This window comes from Eufriesea mexicana, unplaced genomic scaffold (assembly GCF_001483705.2).
Source record: "Eufriesea mexicana isolate 0111107269 unplaced genomic scaffold, ASM148370v2 scaffold47447481008, whole genome shotgun sequence".
NCBI classification, from domain to species: Eukaryota; Metazoa; Arthropoda; class Insecta; order Hymenoptera; family Apidae; genus Eufriesea; species Eufriesea mexicana.
Genome location: NW_016908000.1, coordinates 38856 through 59760, shown reverse-complemented (window position 1 = coordinate 59760; position 20905 = coordinate 38856). Strand labels below are relative to the sequence as shown.

Here is a 20905-nt window from a genome sequence, read left to right as displayed (position 1 = left end):
GAACTCGACTTCCGGGAACAGCGGCTACTACGTCGGAGGGAGCAGCACCCTGCCCCGCGGGGGGCAGTTGATGAGGGCGTACAGTCCGGCGGCGTCGTCGGTGGTCGGTGGACCGAACACGACGCCGACGCAGCCGAAACCTCTGGCCACTCCAGGTACACGAACATCCCCCCTGATACCGGAAACTCGTCCGCCAAGAGCCGATTACCGCGAGTCGGGGATGGGTTTGATTCCGCGCTCGTGGACGGGCATCATTTCTGAACCGCGATCCCGATTGGTCGCTTTCACGCCTGTAATTGTCACCTGTCCATGCTTGCGCCACATCCCCCCGTAGCTTGGACCGATTCGTTGGCAAACGCATACCCGTTGCGAAACAACGATCCTTTGCCGTGTGATCCTTCGAGCTGTCCGGAAGAACATTCGACGTTTTGTTCCCTCTGCTCGCTGCATACTCCGCACGCTGTGTCACCCGTTTCGATCCGGACACCGAGTGTCCGAGATGCTCCTGACATCGTTGCATACACCGATCCTCGCTTGTGTCTCTGGTCAAAGAACGCTCGATCGTTTCCCTCCTTCCGTCCTGATGGAACGAGTATCAGCGTGAACCCGGAAGTCGGACGCGAGAATCGTACTCGTTCGCATCGCACGACGGAGGCTGCAACACGCACGGATACACCCCAACCAGCTTTTGTGTGGCGCCCCCTGCGCGGATGCAAGCACGAATCCTATGCGTAACTCACGCGCGCCGTCCGTTCGACTAACGGGAAGGTCGCGAACTAACCGCGCGTGAAACGCGTTAGTCGACTCGAGTCGCCGTTGTGAACCGACCGTCGTCGACGTCACGACCTTGACGCTCACGACGACGGTCCGTTTCGCGTCTTTTGCTATAACTCTCATGGAAGGGTGCATACCGGCAGGCCGTTTCCAGAGCGGTCGATTCGATACGCGGCACATGGTGCACTTCTACCATGCGAATTAGCAAGGCATCAACTCGGGGAGAGACGCGACGTACACCGGATCAGCTGGGTACATTGGTTTTTGTTTGGTTTTCCGGATGGTTGGATAGGTGGTGGCGGGGTGCCGCCGGCCAAGCCGCTTCGCAGCCACCAGTGTCGTAACGTTGGAAACTTCGGGGGCTCGGCTCGCTTCTGTAGAGACAGCTCGGTCTCCCTCTATAGTATAGCAGGTCAGTAGTACCCTTAAAACAACAACCCCCCGGAAACCTCGGTCCTCAGCCGTGGATCGCGAACCCGGTTTCTCTATCTCTCGCGCGTCTGCCCGATTCTCGGCTCGGTTCCTACCAATTGGCCTTTGGCTCATCTCGCCGGTCGAAACGGGGTGAAAAGGGGTGAGAAGGGGCGAAAAGGAAGAAAGGAGGTCGAGGGTTTCCGTTCTGGGTCGTTGGATACACGCAGATCTCGTTCTGCCAGCGAGTGGATTCCGCCGCGGCGAAACTCGGGCAACGTGAACCGAGCGGCGAGGAACGTAACGATGAGTTTGGGGTATATTGAGGCGGTTTGGTCGAAAAAGGGAACAGCTTGGGCGGAGAGGAACGGGGAGGGAAGCCCTGAAATTGGGATTTTCAGTGTCTATACGGTCGAACGAGACGCGACCCCCTTCGAAGGCTCGAAGTATCTTGCAGTGTATACGTATACAGAACCTACCTCATGTGGCATACAGTATCTGAAGTAGAGCATCGCCGTCAACCCCTGATAACGTGTCCGCTCCCACTCTCACCGTAAAGATTCGTAGAGCTCTGTCTTTGACATCCCGTAAGAAGCACGCCCGTGGTACGTACGTTCCGTGTTGCCGATTACGTATCAACGCGTCGCGACGCCCCGCGAACGAAAATTCGTCTCCATCCGCGAAACGATCCGTCATATTCTCGGCTGTGCAGGCAATCTAGAGGCCTCTTCCTTAGCTCTGCTAACGTCTGCCATTTCTACAGATCGACTGCACGGGGAGAGCGGTTATATGAGCAGTCCGGAGCGGGGCGGAGGGGTGGGCTCCGCAACCGGAAGATACCCGCCTGGGCCCTACAGTGCCGGAAGCAGCTACGAGGACCCGTACTACTCGCAGTACTCGGGCACCGTGACGCCCGTCATCGACGAGGAAGCCAGGTAACCGGAGTTCCACGACCCTTTTCGTCGTTTTTATCGTCATTCTCGTTCGTCCAAGTTTCTCTTCACCTGTCTTTTTCATCGTTCACGTATATATAGAGTGTTCCATTTTCCGCTCACACACTAGAATGTTTTTCTCGAACTGTTCATCATTTCGGACACTAGGCAAACGTTGAATGTTGTTTCTTGGAATAGAATTAGGATGTTGGTTTATTGATTGTGCTCCTCGCGTCGTTCTTTGGGAAAGGTAGCGAAAGGATCATGGCAAAAATTATGGCAAAAATAACGCCATTTTGAGACATTGTACGCCTGTTAATGCATGCATCGAAAATTTGTTGCGTATTTTCAACATGACGCGTGTATTTTGTTCAGTGGGAGAAGGCAATATGGATGAAACGGTCACGTGATCAGTTCCGTGTCAGACTGTAGCTAAATGGCCGCCTAACGGCCATGTTCAGAGCCGAATTTTATCGGGTCCTTGCGAATCCTGGTTCTTATTTAATGTGTAAAGATTTTAAAAATTTGTTTGAATCTTGTTCTCTGTGTATACATGTCAAGAAAATATATCACTTGATTAGTGCTATGACAGCAACAAAATGGTGGCCAAATGTCCATGTTCGGGGACGAATATTAAGGGTTCGTTGGGAGTCCAGGTTCCTTTTCTAAGTGCCAAAATTTAGGATAAATTTAGAGGAAATGGTAACAAGTGTCTACAAATATATACATAGTAATTACACGACATCATGATACCGGCGTACAATGTGTTAATATTACTACTAGATTTTATTGTTCAAAAATACCCTATATTAAAATTACAGGGCGTTCCAAAAAATGTATACACACTTTGCTTGATTATAAAAACAGAAAAAAAAAGAAAGAAAATTAGAAAGGAAAGGTATTAAAGTGTGTATACATTTTTTGGGACACCGTGTATAGTTGATTCTTCTAATTTGAATTAATTATGATATCAACAAGTACATGCCTGTTTTTAAGAAACCAAAGCTGATATTTACATATGCTCCAATATAATTCAATTTGAATATTAGTAAATAAAATTAGCGACTTTTTGCCACAAGACTTCCAGTACCTTTTCGCAAAGTATGACAAATCATACCGATCAATACATAAAATAAAATACATTCTTCATTTCTCACTAAAAAGTTGATCTTCACGTGTTCTGTAAGCGTAGTAGCATTGGTAGTATAACGCTGACCTGGCTAAAGTTGGTATTCAGAAATGTCCAATTAAAAGTTCGAATATCTGGAAAACTAACACCCCTCCTCCAATGGAATGACACCTCCAAAGACACATAATTCCCTACGAATAGTAAAACCAACCTTCATCCATCCTCGTACAAACGTTAGCTAAACCTCGTTCATGAAAACGTTCAAAATCTGCCTGAAGTATCACTCATACTCTCAAAAAATACTCATCTGGCTACTTTCAAATGGAACACCCTGTATATACACACGCACTGAAAGAATAAAGCAAAAAAGAATCACAGCGCGTGCAAAGGGAGACAAATTGCTCGCGTGAATCGACGGAAATGGGGAAAAGTGGTCGCGATTTCGATACCGATTCGTGGATGGCTGATAGCGCGGATACGTATGTCTCTGTTGTGGGTGGTGCAGCGATACGGAGCTGTTGGAGGAATCGTACAGCCTATACGGTGTGAAACCGTCAGGCCGTCCGCCGTCTGGTCCTCCGCGATCCCCGTTTCCTCCAGGGGCGCCACCACCTTTGCCACCCGGTGGTCAGAGCTACGACGCTACTCGGTACTGAGCTACCTTCTCTAGTATTCGATAGAGCCCGCGATCACCAGACGTTCGACTACCCAGTTGCCACGTCGGACCACGTTCGACCTCCCCGTCGAATCCGAGGTCCATGGTCCGATCCTGACGACCTGGTAGCCACCAGTCCAAATGCTATGTATCGTCTGGTTAGAGTATACGAATGCGCTTGTGAATGCGTCGTCGTCATCGTCGTCCATAGATCACGCGACTCGCCGTTCCCAGGGAGAAAGAGGACACCGATGTGTATCGCCTTGGCAAATTTATCACGCCAGAACGGAGGATCGCGAAAGAGTTACGACGATGGAAAGTGAAAAGCACAGCGCTAGCTTCCCACCGCTCCCTCAGCCTGGGTTATTTATACTCGTTCACCGCCAGCCGACGCCTACTGGATAATATTCCACGATATCCCGTGTTTCGAGTTCATCGATCGACCTACCCGTCGATTCCATTGACCCGGCTCTCCGAGCACGGGAAGCTCGCGCAAGCTAACGTACAGAGGGACCAACCGTGCTTTGGTTCTCGATTATTCGGAAAAACTGAGACCCAAACTCTCCCGGGGACGACGGTCGTTCGTTTCGATGCATGTGTATAGTATGCGTCGGGAGCATGCATGGAGGAAGAGACAGGCGTGGACGCTGCGTTGCACGCGGCGCGAGCGCCGGGGTTGCGCGTAACTCGGTCGCGACATCTAGCGGCGGCAGCGCCGAGTTGTTTCAGGTGAACGGTGTACGCTGCCTTGTCCGACGGAAAGGACGGCGATTCGGGGGAAATTGGCGTCCCTTTCGTCTGCGGGTACAGGCTTCTATACTGTTGGTATTGCGGATCGGTGGAATGTAGCATGCCGACTAGCGGTCGTAGAGAGAATGTGTATCGAGCGCTTTTGTGTATAACAGCGTTCCGGCGAATGTAGTCTTTAGAAGTAATCGCGGGTTATGCGGAACGAACCTTGCACGCGATTCTGATTATCGTCAGTTGGTATCTGAGTATATAAGTCTGAGTATATATATACGTGCATCCTGTGGAACGCTTTTCTTTTGAAACATCCTTAACATTTCAGTCCCACTAGATCCTAGAGTTTGCCTCGTTCGATCGCACTTCGGGATTGTACATACCAATTAACCGATCTCTGCTTGTTCCTTGCCTGTAGGATAAGGGTAGAGCACATGGAGAGGCAGCTGGCCAACCTGACAGGACTGGTGCAGAAGGCACTGACCCACGCCCCGCACACGAGTCCATCGCCCCGTGATTACCTGCAGGTCCCCGCTGGACGTGACCCGTACGCGAGAGGGCCAGGTACGTTGTCGCTCGATCGCTGCGTAATCGGGCCCTACCTTTGGCCCAACGGTCTGCCAACTGTTCTCGTTAGACGCGCTGTCCACGGTTTTTCTGTCTCTCGTCTCTGCGAAAGAAACTCAGCCCCTTCGTTTCGCGTAGTTTTTTCTTTCCGTCCAGATCCATTCTTCTCTCCCCCGACTTGATTTCTCAGTCTCTTACGTTTCCGCCTATCGATTCGGTTCGACGAAACTGTCGGAAACGCGACTCGATCGTTCGAGTGCCGAGATTTCGCGTCGAGAACCTTCCGGTAGTCTACCGCAGCGCCACGACGGGCTTACCGCGAACTAAGCGACGCGACTGCGCCATCTGGCGGTATTCGGCGTGATCCGATTGCAGCGCCACTCGACGTTTCTCGACACGATTTCTCGATACGACTGTTCGCTCGAACGGTCAAGATCGCTTATACCTCGTCTCGTCGACGCGAAACGTTCGCATTTACTTTCGATTCGATCTTTCGTCGCACTTTAGACATTCTAGAAAGCGTTAGCTCGTTACGTTGAAAAGATTTATTCTGCGACGCTTCACCGCCTGTCCCCCCGTTCTCTATGCGTGAATGTTCGTCCACCCCTTAGCTTTCTTCGTCGTACGATCAGTTTTCTCTTCTCTCTTTCTTTCGTTTCTCTTCATCGTTTTCTTCCGCCATATGTTTTTCTCGTATATTTTCCCGTTCTCGTCGCGGTTCCGTTCGACTTCCGCCTTTAGATGCCACGTTAGACAGATCCGATTCGGTTGACGTCGGAGGGAGGAGCACAGAGGGCAGCACTAGTAGGCTGACCGGCGAAAGCTGCGCCTCGGTTAGATGTAAAGATTACGTACGTTCTGCGCCACGGTTTGTACACGGTAACAGTGGTAAGACGCGTTGTGTTTCTGTTGTCTGTGTTACCTCGATGTTCCGTGGGAATCGTGGAGGGTATGGAAGCTCCGTGAGTATTCTAACGCCACGTTTACCACTGCTACGTGTCGTAACGCGGTGTTGAAGTTTCCTGAAACCCTGCTGTACAACTGCTTTGTTATTCCGACTGACGCACACACCAGGCGCCGGGGACGAGTTCGACAAACACTCTAGCTCCAGCTCTGCCTCATTGCCAGGTGTGTCTTCTTCATCTTCTTCTATCTTCTATTCTCCTTCGGATCACTGTAACCGCTCTATGCATAGTTTATATATACATATATATACATATACACAGTCTTTGCACTTTAAGTTCACCCTTTTGCAAATAAAGTATTTCTACTTGGATATATTATTTTAAAAAATTGCAAATATAAATTGGCCAGCAAGAAATTAAAAATTTGACTAGAAAGAAGTATATTAAATATGTACAATATTTAACTGTAATTGGTAATTCAATAAAGTACATATGTATTGCGTGTTTTATAATTACAGTAACTATATGTATTATACATATATAAGTAAATTTGTATGTACATACACTCGTTTGCAAATCAAGTACTTCTGCATAAATATTTTATTTTTAGAAATCGACAAATATAAATTAGCTAGTAGGATATGAAAAATTTTATCAATAGGATGTGTATGTATCAGGTATTTATTTACCAGTGATATCTTTATTAATTACATTAATCGTGTGTATTATACGTATATAGATAAATTTATATTAGTATTTCGAGAAAAGTGTTAAATTCATATTATTTCGACGATCAGCTTTTATTGGCACAGATTTTAATACGATCCGCGGCAGTTTCAATCCATTACTAATGGAATTAATGCATTTTCAGATTCCACAATTTTTTCACGAATATTCGTTAAAATTATGGAAGGATTTTCATTCGATTATTTGCTGAATGTTGTTTAATATTGTATAACTGGAATGGATTTACCATTCCAATGTTATATTTCATGCTTCCTTAAATAAAATATTTCTGTACAAGTACTTGATTTGCGAAAGGATGAGTTTGATTTGCAAAAGGGCGAATTTAAAGTGGAAGAACTGTATCTATACAATTATTCGTACTTTACTCTTATTGTTATTATTATTACTGTTATTATTACTCTTAGTATTACTATTAGTATTACTATTACTATTACTATTACTATTACTACTACTACTACTACTACTACTACTACTACTATTACTATTACTATTACTATACATTTTACAATAGTGCCCTACGTTTAACCAGTGTGATTATAACGGTTCTCCTTTGTAAAATTCAAGTGTCTCAACCTGCCGTTACAGATGACTCGTACTTAAGGACTGACGTTAAACCACCAAAGTTAGGCAAAGGTGCGGTTTACAAGATATACACGTTTCTCCTGTCACCTGTGCACCAACGCATTGTCGCCTTTTTCGCAGTAATCATAACGGCCATTGAGCACCGCACGCGCTTTCCGGCACCCCGTTTCACCCCCTTCGTTTCTCTCGTCTTGCACGTCCTCTTTACCACGTTTGCTTCTTTCCGTTCTTGCATCGTCCATGCACAATACGCGCATCTTCTTAATGGCACTCGGCACCAGCCACTTCTCGCTCTATCGGTTTTAGAAGATCCTTAACCCCTATAGGCTCTTCTCGTTCCCTAGACCCTTTGTCCTTTTCTTTCGACGAGGTTCCGTGATCATCTACCCGGAACCGAACGCAACTTTTCTTTACTTTTCTCTCTTCCTTCCCAATCGCGTTCAACTCTGCGCTTCACACCATCCCACGATTGCTGCACGAGAGGCCCGTCACAGCCTCGACGTTAGCGCACACGAATTTTTCTTTGATTTTTCTTTTTCCTTTTTTTTTCCTCTTCGTTGGAAAACATCGTCGCGAGCACGCCCTTTCGCTATAATGCCCCCCTCGTCTAGCACGGAATCGCAGGAAACATGCTCTGATCATCCTCTATTCCAGACAAGTCGGTGTCGTTTGAAAAGTCAGTGTCCTTCAGTGACGAGCCACCAGACATGAATTCCCCCAAGCAGCATTCCCCGCAGCACGCAGGTAACGGTTATTGCACATTGTACGATACGAATTTATTAGACGATACGTTTTCGCTAAACACACTTCCTTCGAGGAATCGCGGTACTGTCGAGTACACGAAAGTACTCGGACGATTACACTTGCTAGCTTCGACGAGTGAAATATGAACGTTAAAATGAAATATTTTGAACGATGTGCATGGAGAAGAAAGTGGTAAGATTACATGGGTAAAGTTAGAAAATAATTCAACAACGTATACGATGTTTATAGTACATTTATTGGAGATACGGGTCGTGGTGGCGCTAGTGAGTTACGTGGAGAATCGTTTTGAAGCTGTCATGGGCAACAGAATATGAATCAACGTCATACTGAAACTTTTTATTGTTCGTTTAATGATGTTTTCTAATAATATTATATTTTGATGATTCACCAATTCTACTAGTTTATAATATCGTTGAATTATCTTCTAACTGTACCAATATAATCTTGAGACATTCTTCCAGTTAATATTTCGCTTTAACGCACATATGTCACATTTTAAAGACGGCAAATACGAACGTCCGTATAGTTTGGTGTATATATGTACGTTAAAATGAAATATTTCAAACGATATGATGTATGAGCAAGGAGAAAGTAGCAAGATTACACGAGTAAAGTTAGAAAATAATCCGACAACGCGTACGATGTTTATAGTACATTTATTGGAGATACGGGTCGTGGTGGCGCTAGTGAGTTACGTGGAGAATCGCCGTAAAAGCTGCCATAAACAACAGAAAAGTTATTTTACAACTTTTTATTGTTTGTTTAATGGTGCTTTGACTAATATTATATTTTTACGATTCTCCGATTCTACATTTTTACAATATCATCGAATTATTTTCTAACTTTACTAGTATAATTTTTAAACTTACTTCTAGCTAAATATTTCGTTTTAACGCGCATATGTCACCTTTTAAATACGACAAATACAAACGTTTCCATAGTTTGGTGTATATATGTACTTTAAAATCAAATATTTCGAACGATATGATGTATGCAGCAAGGAGAAAGTAGCAAGATTACATGGGTAAAGTTAGAAAATAATCCAATGACGCATACGATGTTTATAATACATTTATTGGAGATACGGGTCGTGGTGGCGCTAGTGAGTTACGTGGAGAATCGCCTTAAAAGCTGTCGTAAGCAACAGAATATGAATCAACGTTATTTTGCAACTTTTTATTGTTTGTTTAATGTTGCTTTCGACTAATATAATAGTTTTATGATTCTCCAATTCCATATTTTTACAATATCGTCGAATTATTTTCTAACTTCGCTAGTATAATTTTGAAACTTACTTCTAGCTAAATATTTCGCTTTAACGCGCATTTGTCACCTTTTAAAGACAGCAAATGCGAACGTCCGAAGACTTTGGTGTATAAAGTGCATATCCCATTGGGGTAAAAAGAAAATTGGAGGAGGAAAGGAACAGTGAAACAGGGGACCAATGCCGAGAATTATCATGGAAATTGTAGCAAAATTATAGCAGCCAGGTCAACGACGTTCTTAACGTAATTGGCCGGTCTTTCTGTCCATGGAAGAAAATCGCTGACGATCTATTCTTTCCCGTCGCACGGTCTGTCCATAATTGCGAATCGATCGGTAACGGTTTTGCAAACCGCACAGATATCGCGCCGGGGTCGTTGAACACAGAGGCCAGAGAGATTAGGAATCACGATTCCTGATTCACCGTTTCTTTCTTCCTCGATCAGCCAAGGATAAAGATGTATACTCGAGAGCTAATCGAGAGATAGACGACAAAAAGTCCTCGTTCGGAGTAGTTGATACTAACGCAATAATCTCTAACGACTTCTCGTGCAATGCCTTCCATCACGACTAGCGGACACAAAACCAACGAAACCGGCGATCAAATCCTCCACGTTGCCGAGGATGTCTTCGCAAGGTAAAGAAGCTGTTCTCGTGTTCTTTTCTACTGCTTCCAACCCCATGTGTCTCGTTGCCTCCACCTATTTAACTCCTTCGCCCTTATGTTTTTCCTCTATTCGTCTTCGTTCGGTTTTTGGTCCGCAATTGTGTGTCTGATATCCAGGTAACGGTGTATATCCAGTTATTTTACTTTCTCGTCGTTCGTGGATAGATTACTAGCCCTTCCTTCGCGAGCACACGATTCTTGCTCCTGTGTGTCCGAATTCTCGGGAACCGGGAGTGCTTTCGAGAGCCGAGGTGCCTCGTGTAAAATGGCGTCGGTCGTTTATGTCTATTTAACGCTAAGGCTATTGAGATAATTAAAATGGTGAGTTTTTATATTTTATCTAGTTATTGGTGAGATCTAGATGTTTTTGGGAGGGACAGTACTGTCTTTTACCGGATAAAAATTATTGTAATTATACGTTTCCAATCATTTTCGTCGTTTTTCTTTATTTTAATTTTATTTTTATTTTCCATTTTTATTTTAATTATTACTATCTTTGCATACTATAGTTACGAGCACGTTACAGTTTAGGAAATTTAGTGTTGATATTTTTATTTGATTTATGTTTTTAATTTTTATCGGAATTATTATTCGATAGTTGAGGTGCTTCGTGAAAAATGGCGTCTGTCGTTTATGTTTATTTAACACTAGGACTTTTGAGATAATTAAAATGATAAGTCTAGATATTTTGTTTCCATAGTTTATATAGTTGTTGAAGAGATGCAGATGTTTTTGGAAGAGTTATTACTGTCTTTTATTCAAACAAAAATTATAGTAATTATATGTGTCTAATAATTTTTATCGTTTTTCTTTCTTTTAATTTTACCTTTCTTTTTAATTGCTGTTATTTGTAATTTTTATTTTAATTGTTATACGAGAATTAAGGTGCCTCGTGAAAAATGGCGTCGGTCGTTTATGTCTGTTTAGCGCTAGGATAATTAAAGTGATACGTCCAGTCGTTTTGAATTCATATTTTAGGTAATTATGTTGAAGAGAAGCAGCTGTTTTTGGGAGAATTAGTATTGTCTTTCACCAGATAAGAATTATAGTAATTATACATATCCAATCATTTTCGTCGTTTTTCTTTACTTTAATTTTATTTTGCTTTTCAATTTTTATTTTAATTATTACTATCTTTGCATACTATAGTTACGAGCACGTTACAAGTTAGAAAATTCAGTGTTGATATAGATATAGTGTTCGATGTATTTGGTATAGGAATTTTACTCGTTATCAGTGATATCAATTACAAGATATCTCGTAGTACCATTTTAATCGCTAAATGATCGTGAATAATGTGTAATATATTAGTTATTACTCTAGTCCAAATGATTAATTTTTAGCTTTCTGTTTTCACGATTATTAGGAACGTTCGGCTGCTTTTAGTAAAATTAATGTTAACTCTAATTAAGATAAAGATGTAATTATGTTACTAATTTTACATGTTACTTTCATTTATACAATCTTAATTAGCATTATTTATGTCTTAATTGGCGTTATGTCTGGTGAAAGTTGTTTAATTGCATCGCTTAAATTTACCTCTAAACTGTTTATTATATAAGAAAAATATTTTGTATATAATTTCAACTTACACATGTAATATTTACACGTGTACTAATCGCGTTAATTGGTTGCCTATATACCTGCATTAATTTCACTAAATTATATCGCAAATATCATTTGCATTAAAAATTAATCAGAGTATATCTCGATAATTATTCATTTTAATCTAGGAATTGTATGCAGTGGTGTCAATTACAATATGTAACTAGAACCGTCAAAATGAATCAAAATGGCTGGTTCCCAGCATTTTGGTTTTACATTTACTGCCCACTGCTTCCGATAAAATTAATTGAAACGTATATGAACGTAATTGCACAGAGTTAATTATTTTCACCATGGAATCTAAATTATTATTAGCTTCACGGTACAAAATTTTTGTTATGATGCTATATTAACCCTTTGCGCTCGACGATTTTTTGGCTAAAGAAGGGTACGAGTTGAAAAATTTTCTGCTATAAAGCTGATGATATTTTCTGAGCAGTAAATAAGAGATCGTATTATTGCATTATTTTAAATTTGTTATATTAATTAATATCGAGCTTCGAAATTTTATCTAATGGCGATTGAAGGGCGCCTCTCGAGTGCAAAGGGTTAAGTTCCTCGTAGTGTATTTTTATTTTTAAAATTATATAAATATTATTTGACACTAGAATTATCAAACTAGTGAAAAATCAAAATTACTGCATTTTGGTTTCACATTTACCTAAAGTATACAGCTGCTTTTGAAAAAACTAACGTTAATTTTTATTACCACAAAAATATGATTGTACTGAGTTAGGTTATGTTAGGTTAGGTCTCGGTAAAAATTAGCATCTTTTATTATCTTTTACACTTTATTTACAATATTTGATTAAATTGTTATATCACACAATAAAGTACCGAAGTAATTCCTATATTTTGTTATATAAAAGTATACATTTCTTAACTCTTCAATATTATAGCTCATAAGGAATTAAATTTTACATTCTACTATACAATGGTTTATAGCTGGTCGTAATCTAATATACGATAATACCTTGGGAAAACGTGTTTCCTTATTCACACGTAAGTGAGGTGTAAGCGTAACTCATTGTGAGTTATTCACACTTTCTAACTGTATTTAAACGGTAAACACGCTTATTTCGGATTTAATCTTTTATATTTATAAAATTGGAAAGAATTTTCCAGGGAAGTATTACGTTAATAATAATTACAGAAGTACATATTGCTTTAACGTTATTAATAATATTATGACAAATAAAAAGTCTAGCTTAAGTCTGTTTCCAATTTAAATTCAATTGCAAAGTATCATTCATAATGAGATAGGTTTCTGTTACACTTACGCGTGAATAAGGAAACTTGTTTCCGTAGTAAATTATGGTAGGTTTCTAAACTCAAGGTCATGTAAAGGTCATTGTGTAATAGGTCATTGAACTTGATTTTTCACCAGCCACGTCGCCACGAGGTCGAAGTACTGGTATATACGCTGCTATTTAAAAAGTGTCAACATAACCTCAATTTTTTTATCGCGTCGAAAGTTCTCGAAAATTTGTTCTCTCGCAGTTGATAATCGTCGAAGTACCAAGTAACTTTTACTCCATAGACTTTTCCAACCAAAAACAAATTTACAAAATTTGTTAAATTTATTTAAAAATTTTTTTTATATAATTATACGAAAACTTAACCCTTTCGATGTTTACGTCGAGTATATTCGTCACGAAAAGGTGACAATTTCTTGTTCAATAATAAATTCATTCGTCGTGGAGATAAAATAATTTGCTATTTAAAGTACCCTATAGGCGAAATTGAATAAATATTCGTAATTTTGACAGGTTTTAAAATAATGATACTCGATAATTCAATATAATTATTTTTAATTCCAAATATTATTTTCTTTACAAATCAATCGAATTTTTAATTCAACAAATGAGTGATAAAAATATTAATTTTCCAAAGAAATAATTAGCAATATTTTTTACTTTATCGCTTTTTACTTTTTTGTTTTAACACTAGGGCTATCTAGCTAAATATACTACATCTGCTACACGATCATTGCACCAGTATAATAACGTTTCTATCTAAATAAAAATCAATATTAACTTTATCAAAAGCAGTTCTGCATATTTTCGGTAATTGGAAACATGAAATACGAAATATTCAATACGATAAAGACAAAATACAACTTTTCAATGATCGCAAAAATAACATACAAAACATTCGTGACTGTATAGATAAAATACAACTTTTCAATGGTCGCAGAAATAAAATACAAAACATTCGAGACCATAAAGACGAAATACGGCTTTTCAATGACCGCAAAAATAAAATACAAAATTTCCAATACTTAGAAAATTATGTACAACTTTTCGATAATCGCAAAAATAAAATACAATCCATCCAAGAAAATAAAATGCAACTTTTTCCAATTATTGCAAAAATAAAAGACAAAATACAACATTTTTCAATGATCGAAAAAGTAATATACAACTTTTCGGTGATCGCAAAAATAAAATACGAACCATCCAAAAAAATAAAATACAGCATTTTTCAATGATCGCTGAAATAAATTTAGAATCGATAAGCTTTTCTTATCGACCGACATTTTGGCGCCAAATGTCCCTAAATTTTCTTATCGTTGATCGTGTCAGAGGGACACAGGAAATTACGTATCGTGAAGTATAATAACGACGCACCTCGGTGACTCGATAGCACGACTTATCTGTAACCGTGGAGATTACACTGGGACTGGGGAGGATAACTCGTAGGTAAAACGTCCTGTGAAAATCGTAGACGCATGATCGTTGGTCGTCCACGATACGTTCCCGTCCATCTGTCCCCTTCATTCTCATCCACGGTTTTCATCGTCGACCCAATGAAATCGTGGCGATAAAAATGACAGCGAAATTGGTCCCACCCGGTGCACCTTCCCTCACCGCCGCCCTTTGATCGTGCGAAAGGCGTCGCATTAACGAGTGACAAGTGGCGTTAGACGCTAAATTCGGTCGGACTAACCCCTTTGAGTATGGCAACGTCCATCGTGCGTAGCGAGATCGTAAATTAAAACGTGAAATAGCGACACTCATTGACGCAATGACTGTCAGGAATCTGTGCACGGTTTCACCCCCTTTCAGTGGGGTCAATTAATTTGCTCTTGAATTATGGGTATGGGTATACTGCAAAATGGATACTTTTATGGGGAATTGGTGAAATTGTGACAGAAATTGGAACAGGCATTATTATTATTATTATTATTATTATTATTATTATTATTATTATTATTATTATTATTATTATTATTATTATTATTATTATTATTATTATTATTATTTTCATAAACGATCCGTAGTCCATTAACATAACATTTCGCATAGAAAAGAAAAGTATACATAATATTAAGTATACATAATAGTAAATAATAGGGTAATAGAAATAATAGAGTAAAAGAAATAAATAGAGTAGAGTAAATAGAGTAAACAATAGTAAGTAATGGGAAAGTATACATAATATAACATAATATTACATAATATTATATATTACATAGTGTAGATAATTTATTTAAAAATGAAAGTATACATAAATTATATATAATATAACAATTATGTCGGTATAGTAATAATAATTTATTATTAAAAATTTGCAAGCGGATAAAGGAAGCCTTTAAAGAATAATTAATTGAGAACTATAGGAAAAATAAATTAACGACTAAAATGTTTTAGCCTTTATTGAAAAATATCACAATCTTTATTAAAATTTATAAAAATGTTAAAATAATATTTAAAATTAAAAATACAATACCGTTCTTAATGCACTAGAAGAACTATAGATTGTTATTGGACTCTATTGACGACTCCAAAAAATAATAATTATTATTTTGAAAACGATTCTACGACAATGAGTGTCTGAAATAAAAAATTTACAAATTTTTTTAATTTCGAAAATTCAAAACTGAACTTTATGGGACCCTTCAAGATTATCAGGGTCATCAAGGTTATCTGATGAAATAAGTATCACCACGATACGTGTCTCGTTCTACGATATTTGCCTAAATCATTTTTCAGTCTCACCTATATTTGTCGTGATATGTACGCGTTCCTAGATAAAACGGACACTCTGTATATTTGCTTATAGGCATTTCTTATAGTTCACTCCCCGTTTGTCATTCGGTTCGGTATTCGGTAAAAATGTAGCACAGGTAACAGTCGTATAATATGATCCATAAATCATTATTATTTACATAACACAATCTACGGTTTTACATAACACGAAGCTTTCATACGTACATCATACTCGGATATAAATTATCAGTCTCACGTGTAATTTTCAATTTTATGTGTTTTTCATCGTGTGATACTTGTACATTCTTTCTGTGAGTAGATTCAGAATTATTTAACAAGTTGTTCGTATGTATGTCATCTGGATCTTATATAACAATGTACTTTTTAAGGCACGACATTTTGCTGATATACAACACGCGTGGCACACAAAATACATGCCATACATATTATTGCATAATATATATTGCACAGTAGTCTACAAAAATGTTTTATATAATTTTTTCTTTTCTTTTTAATATTTGTTCCTCATAGTAGCTGAAATTTATAAGATCATAAATTGTAGGTAAAAGATTAAAGATGGAGGTTATTTTTATTTTAGGAAATATCTTAGATATATACTCTCGAAATTGATATATATCTGAATACTTGGAAAAAATAGTACAAATTTTTATGAATATATTTAGTTTAAAAATTAAATAACTAATTAAAAATTATTAAAGTTAAAAAATAACTGATTGAATTAAATTAAATTAAATACGTTTCATTTTTTAATATAAATCTAACAAGTGATGTATAGTGAAATGAAATTCTTTTTTCATTTGTATTTTCTGATTACTTCAACCAATTTTGTTATTTGTGGTGTTGCCTTTGCTACAGATTTTATTTATTTAATAAATGTCTTTCTTAATCTATCTTAAATTAATAAATGAAATTTTTCTGCATACCAAAATATGCGTAACATTATTGACTAACATAACAAAAAAAGACAGGTATAATTTCGATTCATGCTAAGCAGCTATTATTGTGTAATTTTTCATTCGCTGATCTAATAGAAGAGAATAGTACTACCGTACTTAGGGTGTCCCAAAATTCACGGAAGATTTGAATTTGGCGCCATTTGTGTAGTAAAGTGTTGCCAACAAAAAGAAAGGATAACGTGATAGCTTATAGTTCAGGGTTATTAAAAATGGACCGCTATACAAAGGAACAACTTGTCTTTATTGTTTAGCAATATTCACAATTTTGAATAAAAACCTATGTTTTCTATCAAAATTACTTCTTGCCCGAATTTTTGAACTCCCAATATAATCAGATATTACATATTTTAAAAATTCTTATATCATTTCTAAAAATTCCTATCACCCATTGGTTAAAAACACCTGCTACATTTACAACCATGAACTATACAGAGTCTCGAAAGACTTCGATGTCAGTGGCTCCATCTTAGTTCACCGCTAGCTACATAACCGAAATTAGAAGCGCGTAGAATCATTAAACCGAGATACCTAAACAAAAATGCATTTACAGATCTCTATTTTCATATTACTCATTCTCACTTCTTTCCCAATTTCTCCATCTCTTAATTTTCGTATAATAATAATACATAACCTAAAAATAATATAACTCTGCAGCGCCACGATTCGCGTCCTCGCTATACCTCTCGAATCGACCATAGGTTCCAATACTTAGCCATAATGCCACAAGCCCACTTCCTGGACGTTGCTATACCCAAACAGAACCATCAGTGTATAGTCATAGATGACAGCTCGTGTACACTCGCGAACCCCTCGAGTCTCATCGATCAGTCACCCACCCCAATTGTCAAATCACGTTTCTTCCTACTCCCATACTCGGCTCGGCCCAATCGTAAGGGAGACGAGGATCAAAGGACGATCAAGCTGGACGATTTTCGCACGGTTTAACGGGCGGAAATCCCGACGCTTGTACCCGTACATGTGAGCACGATGTGTCGTGCGAAATCCACGAGCATCGGGGACAATGGTCGTTGACGCTCTACCGAATCGTTTCAGAGAGAGACAGGCACAAGCCGACCCCACCGCCGAAACCGGCAGCGCTGGTTGCCGGTCAATACGTTTATCGAGACATGGCTCTGACACCGGAAATGTACAATCAACTGCGAGGCTTGCAGAAGAAGGCGAAGGATCTGAGGCAAGAAGTTAGGAACCTGAGACGTATGTCTCAGGCCCAGGCTCACACCATACGGGAGACCATCTTGGATACGTTTATCACCATCAGGTAGGCAGAGATTGAATCGTTTAATAGTTGTCTGACGGCATCATTCTCATCCTCGCCACTAGATGGATTCTAAGTTCAAGGAGATTCGAGGATTTTCTTGCAAGACCACGGTAAACCCTCTGCTTCCTATAAACAGAATTTCCAAACTTTCCAATTTCATCCCTATCTAAGACGGCCTACTATGTAGCCTACTAATGAATCTACTAGCAGGCCCAGAACGAATCCCCTTCCTTTTTCTTTCATCCCTTTTAGCACCACCGTCATTTTATGCATACCTGTCGCAACAGACTTTAGCGGGAAGACCCCCAAAGTTGATTCTGTATCTAACACGTGTTCTTTGTAGGACAATGTTGCTGTCGTGTGGAGACGCAGCCTGGGACGCAGAGAAGATTCGACTGAGCCGCGAGGAAGACCTCTACAGACAGGAGATGTTGAGGCTGGTAAAAGACCTAACGTAGGTGTTCAGTTCTACTCTTAGTTCCCTTTGTATAAACATACGTTTGACAATGATTGACACGTTTCTACGGTTTCAGCGAGCTGGAAAACACGGTGGAGGAACTACGTGGCAATGTCATCAACAGGAAGACGAGAGTGAACATGTCGGATGTGGAGAACATGGCCTTGATAATGAGTAAATCGAGGTAAGACAGAGAGGGAGGTAGAGTGAAATTAAAATCGTATGAGATGGTTGTACATGATTTGATCTTCCGTCTTAGTAAAACCGTGGCAGACTTGAAGGTGCGATTCCCGAGCCTACAGGAGGGTATGAAGGGGCTGTTGAGCTCAGAGATGGAGATGGTTGTACGGGCGGAAAAGTTCCTGAAGGAAGAACCAGAGCGATTGGAGTCGGCGTTGAAGCGTTGCAAAAAGCTCACTAGTACCCTCGTGACGCTCAAACGGTACGTGCCGTATTCTTCAGGTACCGTTGAAGGGACGACGCGCAAGCTATGACGACGGGAAGGTCAAAAAATGGGTAACTCGGGCATTTGTTAAATATAAAACGTTATTCCTGTGTTCCATAGTTTGGCGTCGGTGCAAGAGCAGCGATTACCAAACACAGCAGCGAGCGTAGACGCCGAAGAGACGCCACCTATAACACCGACGTCTGCTCAACATTCCAAGGTAATGCTTCATTTGCCCCGCTCGCTCGCTCGCTCGCTGTCTTTTATTTCTTTTTCTCTTTCAGTTTCTCTCTATCTATCTATCTAACTGTCTGACTCTTTCTCTCTCTCTTTCTCTCTCGTCTATCTATCAATCTATCCGTTTATTTGTCCGTATCCCCTGGTATTCAATGCCTAACCTCAATTCCTGTTCAACTTCTTTCTCGGCTATTTCCGCTCCAGTGGTACTGCCCGATGCATGAAAAGTTCCCTTGTGCCCCACCACGATTCCTGATCCAGTTTGTCGCGCTTTGGAAACCTCTGCCCCCTTCCGAAGGAATAAAAAAAAGAATGAGAAGCCTTTGATTGACGGGAACTTTTGATGAAAGTTTGCGTACCGCGTTGACATCTATGAAAGGCACTCGACGCGTCTGCGCAAGCGCAGCTCGCGCCGGCCGTTTCTTCGTGGTATTTTTACGCGACCGTGTTGTGAAACGTTCGTAGAGTCGATGTACGTATTCCTTCCTTCCTCTCGCGTTTCACTTAAGAAGAGAACACACAACCGAGCTCGTTGAGAATCGCAGCGAGGAAATAACGGAAGCACAGAAACGACAAAAGCTTTCCGCGATTTCGCGAAGCGAATAGCAAACGGGTACGCGCACAAGACACGGTAAATTCTCCGAAATGCAGTTATCGATTGACGTAACTGTAGCGTCGTTACCCTTCGAGTAACCGTCTCGTTATTACCGACGGAGTAGTCGCGTGATAAACACCAGTCCAACGCTTTGTAGATCTATCTTGGCCTAATCGAGTAAAACGATGTGGTATTTTGCAGTGACGTACGTTGAGTCCGACCACCGCTTACCCCGTATCCTATTATGCTAAACAGCGCATGCAACGAGTGACATAGAATTTTGTCTACACATATATATATATATTTATATATCTGTATACATAACTATATGTATATATACGTATCGTAATTTTTTTGTATTGGTACACATACTCTCGTATATTCTGTATGCGTACTTCTATTTACATACGTGTGTCCATGCGTGCATTCGTAATTTTTCACGCAATCGATCGGCACCAAAAACACTGCGAAAAGCGTGCCAACGTTATATACACTTTGCTTGTCTCGCCTGTGTTCGTGGATAATACAAATCTCGACTTGTTTCTGGAAACGATTTTGTTTACGACGTCGTTTACCGTCGGCGGTAATACCTGCGGTGCCATCTCTCTCACCCTAAACTCGCGAACGGTACGTTCCTCGGATTTTCTTTTTACCGAAAAAAGTCGAATATTCTTGACGAGTTGAATCCATTGGATTTCTGTCGGTCTCTCTCGATCCTGATATCGTTTTCGGTGCACGAAATCTAATGTAAACCTTTCCTCGATACGAAACGATCAGCTCGTTTGAAGGACAAGTTTTTTCTCGTCTCCTAGACTCAGCGACACGTAGTGGTCGCCCAAGAAACCAAAGTCTCGTACGATAACGTACATCACTTCTTCTGTCACGCACTGAAAGGTAAAGGATTGGGGCAGTACGCCGGACACGCGTTTCTATGAAACGCGTCCCAGTAATATATACGGTGTCGCGCGAATCTTCCTCCAACTTGTCTCTGTGTGACATAGACCCTTCCACCCTGATCAACCCCCATAACCAATATTTTCAGTGTTTGCTGTGTCCCGATAGTATAGATATTTTTTATACATTTAGCAGCGTATGATGTGACAAAACGGGTTTCGGTCGTCGGGCCTTGAACCGAGAGTCGCTGTACCGCGTGCGATCTCTCTTTCCCTCTTTCTCTTTA

General features: G+C 40.2%; 1 protein-coding gene across 7 annotated transcripts in view; it reads left to right on the top strand.

Moving 5' to 3' along the window:
• Positions 1-20905, top strand: part of LOC108552401 (coiled-coil domain-containing protein AGAP005037) — a 31290-nt gene continuing 10385 nt past the window's right edge. The window contains exons 1-14 of one of the 7 annotated variants that reach the window (XM_017906915.1): positions 1-155; positions 1067-1186; positions 1949-2120; positions 3752-3895; positions 5061-5206; positions 6284-6337; positions 7426-7494; positions 8098-8187; positions 10046-10108; positions 17766-17991; positions 18335-18445; positions 18525-18632; positions 18708-18890; positions 19014-19113. In XM_017906915.1, coding sequence (XP_017762404.1) covers positions 71-155; positions 1067-1186; positions 1949-2120; positions 3752-3895; positions 5061-5206; positions 6284-6337; positions 7426-7494; positions 8098-8187; positions 10046-10108; positions 17766-17991; positions 18335-18445; positions 18525-18632; positions 18708-18890; positions 19014-19113 — 1671 coding nt within the window. In that variant the 5' untranslated portion in view covers positions 1-70. The remainder of the gene's footprint in view (positions 156-1066; positions 1187-1948; positions 2121-3751; positions 3896-5060; positions 5207-6283; positions 6338-7425; positions 7495-8097; positions 8188-10045; positions 10109-17765; positions 17992-18334; positions 18446-18524; positions 18633-18707; positions 18891-19013; positions 19114-20905) is intronic. The other 6 variants (XM_017906922.1, XM_017906940.1, XM_017906956.1 and 3 more) reach the window with 6 other exon arrangements.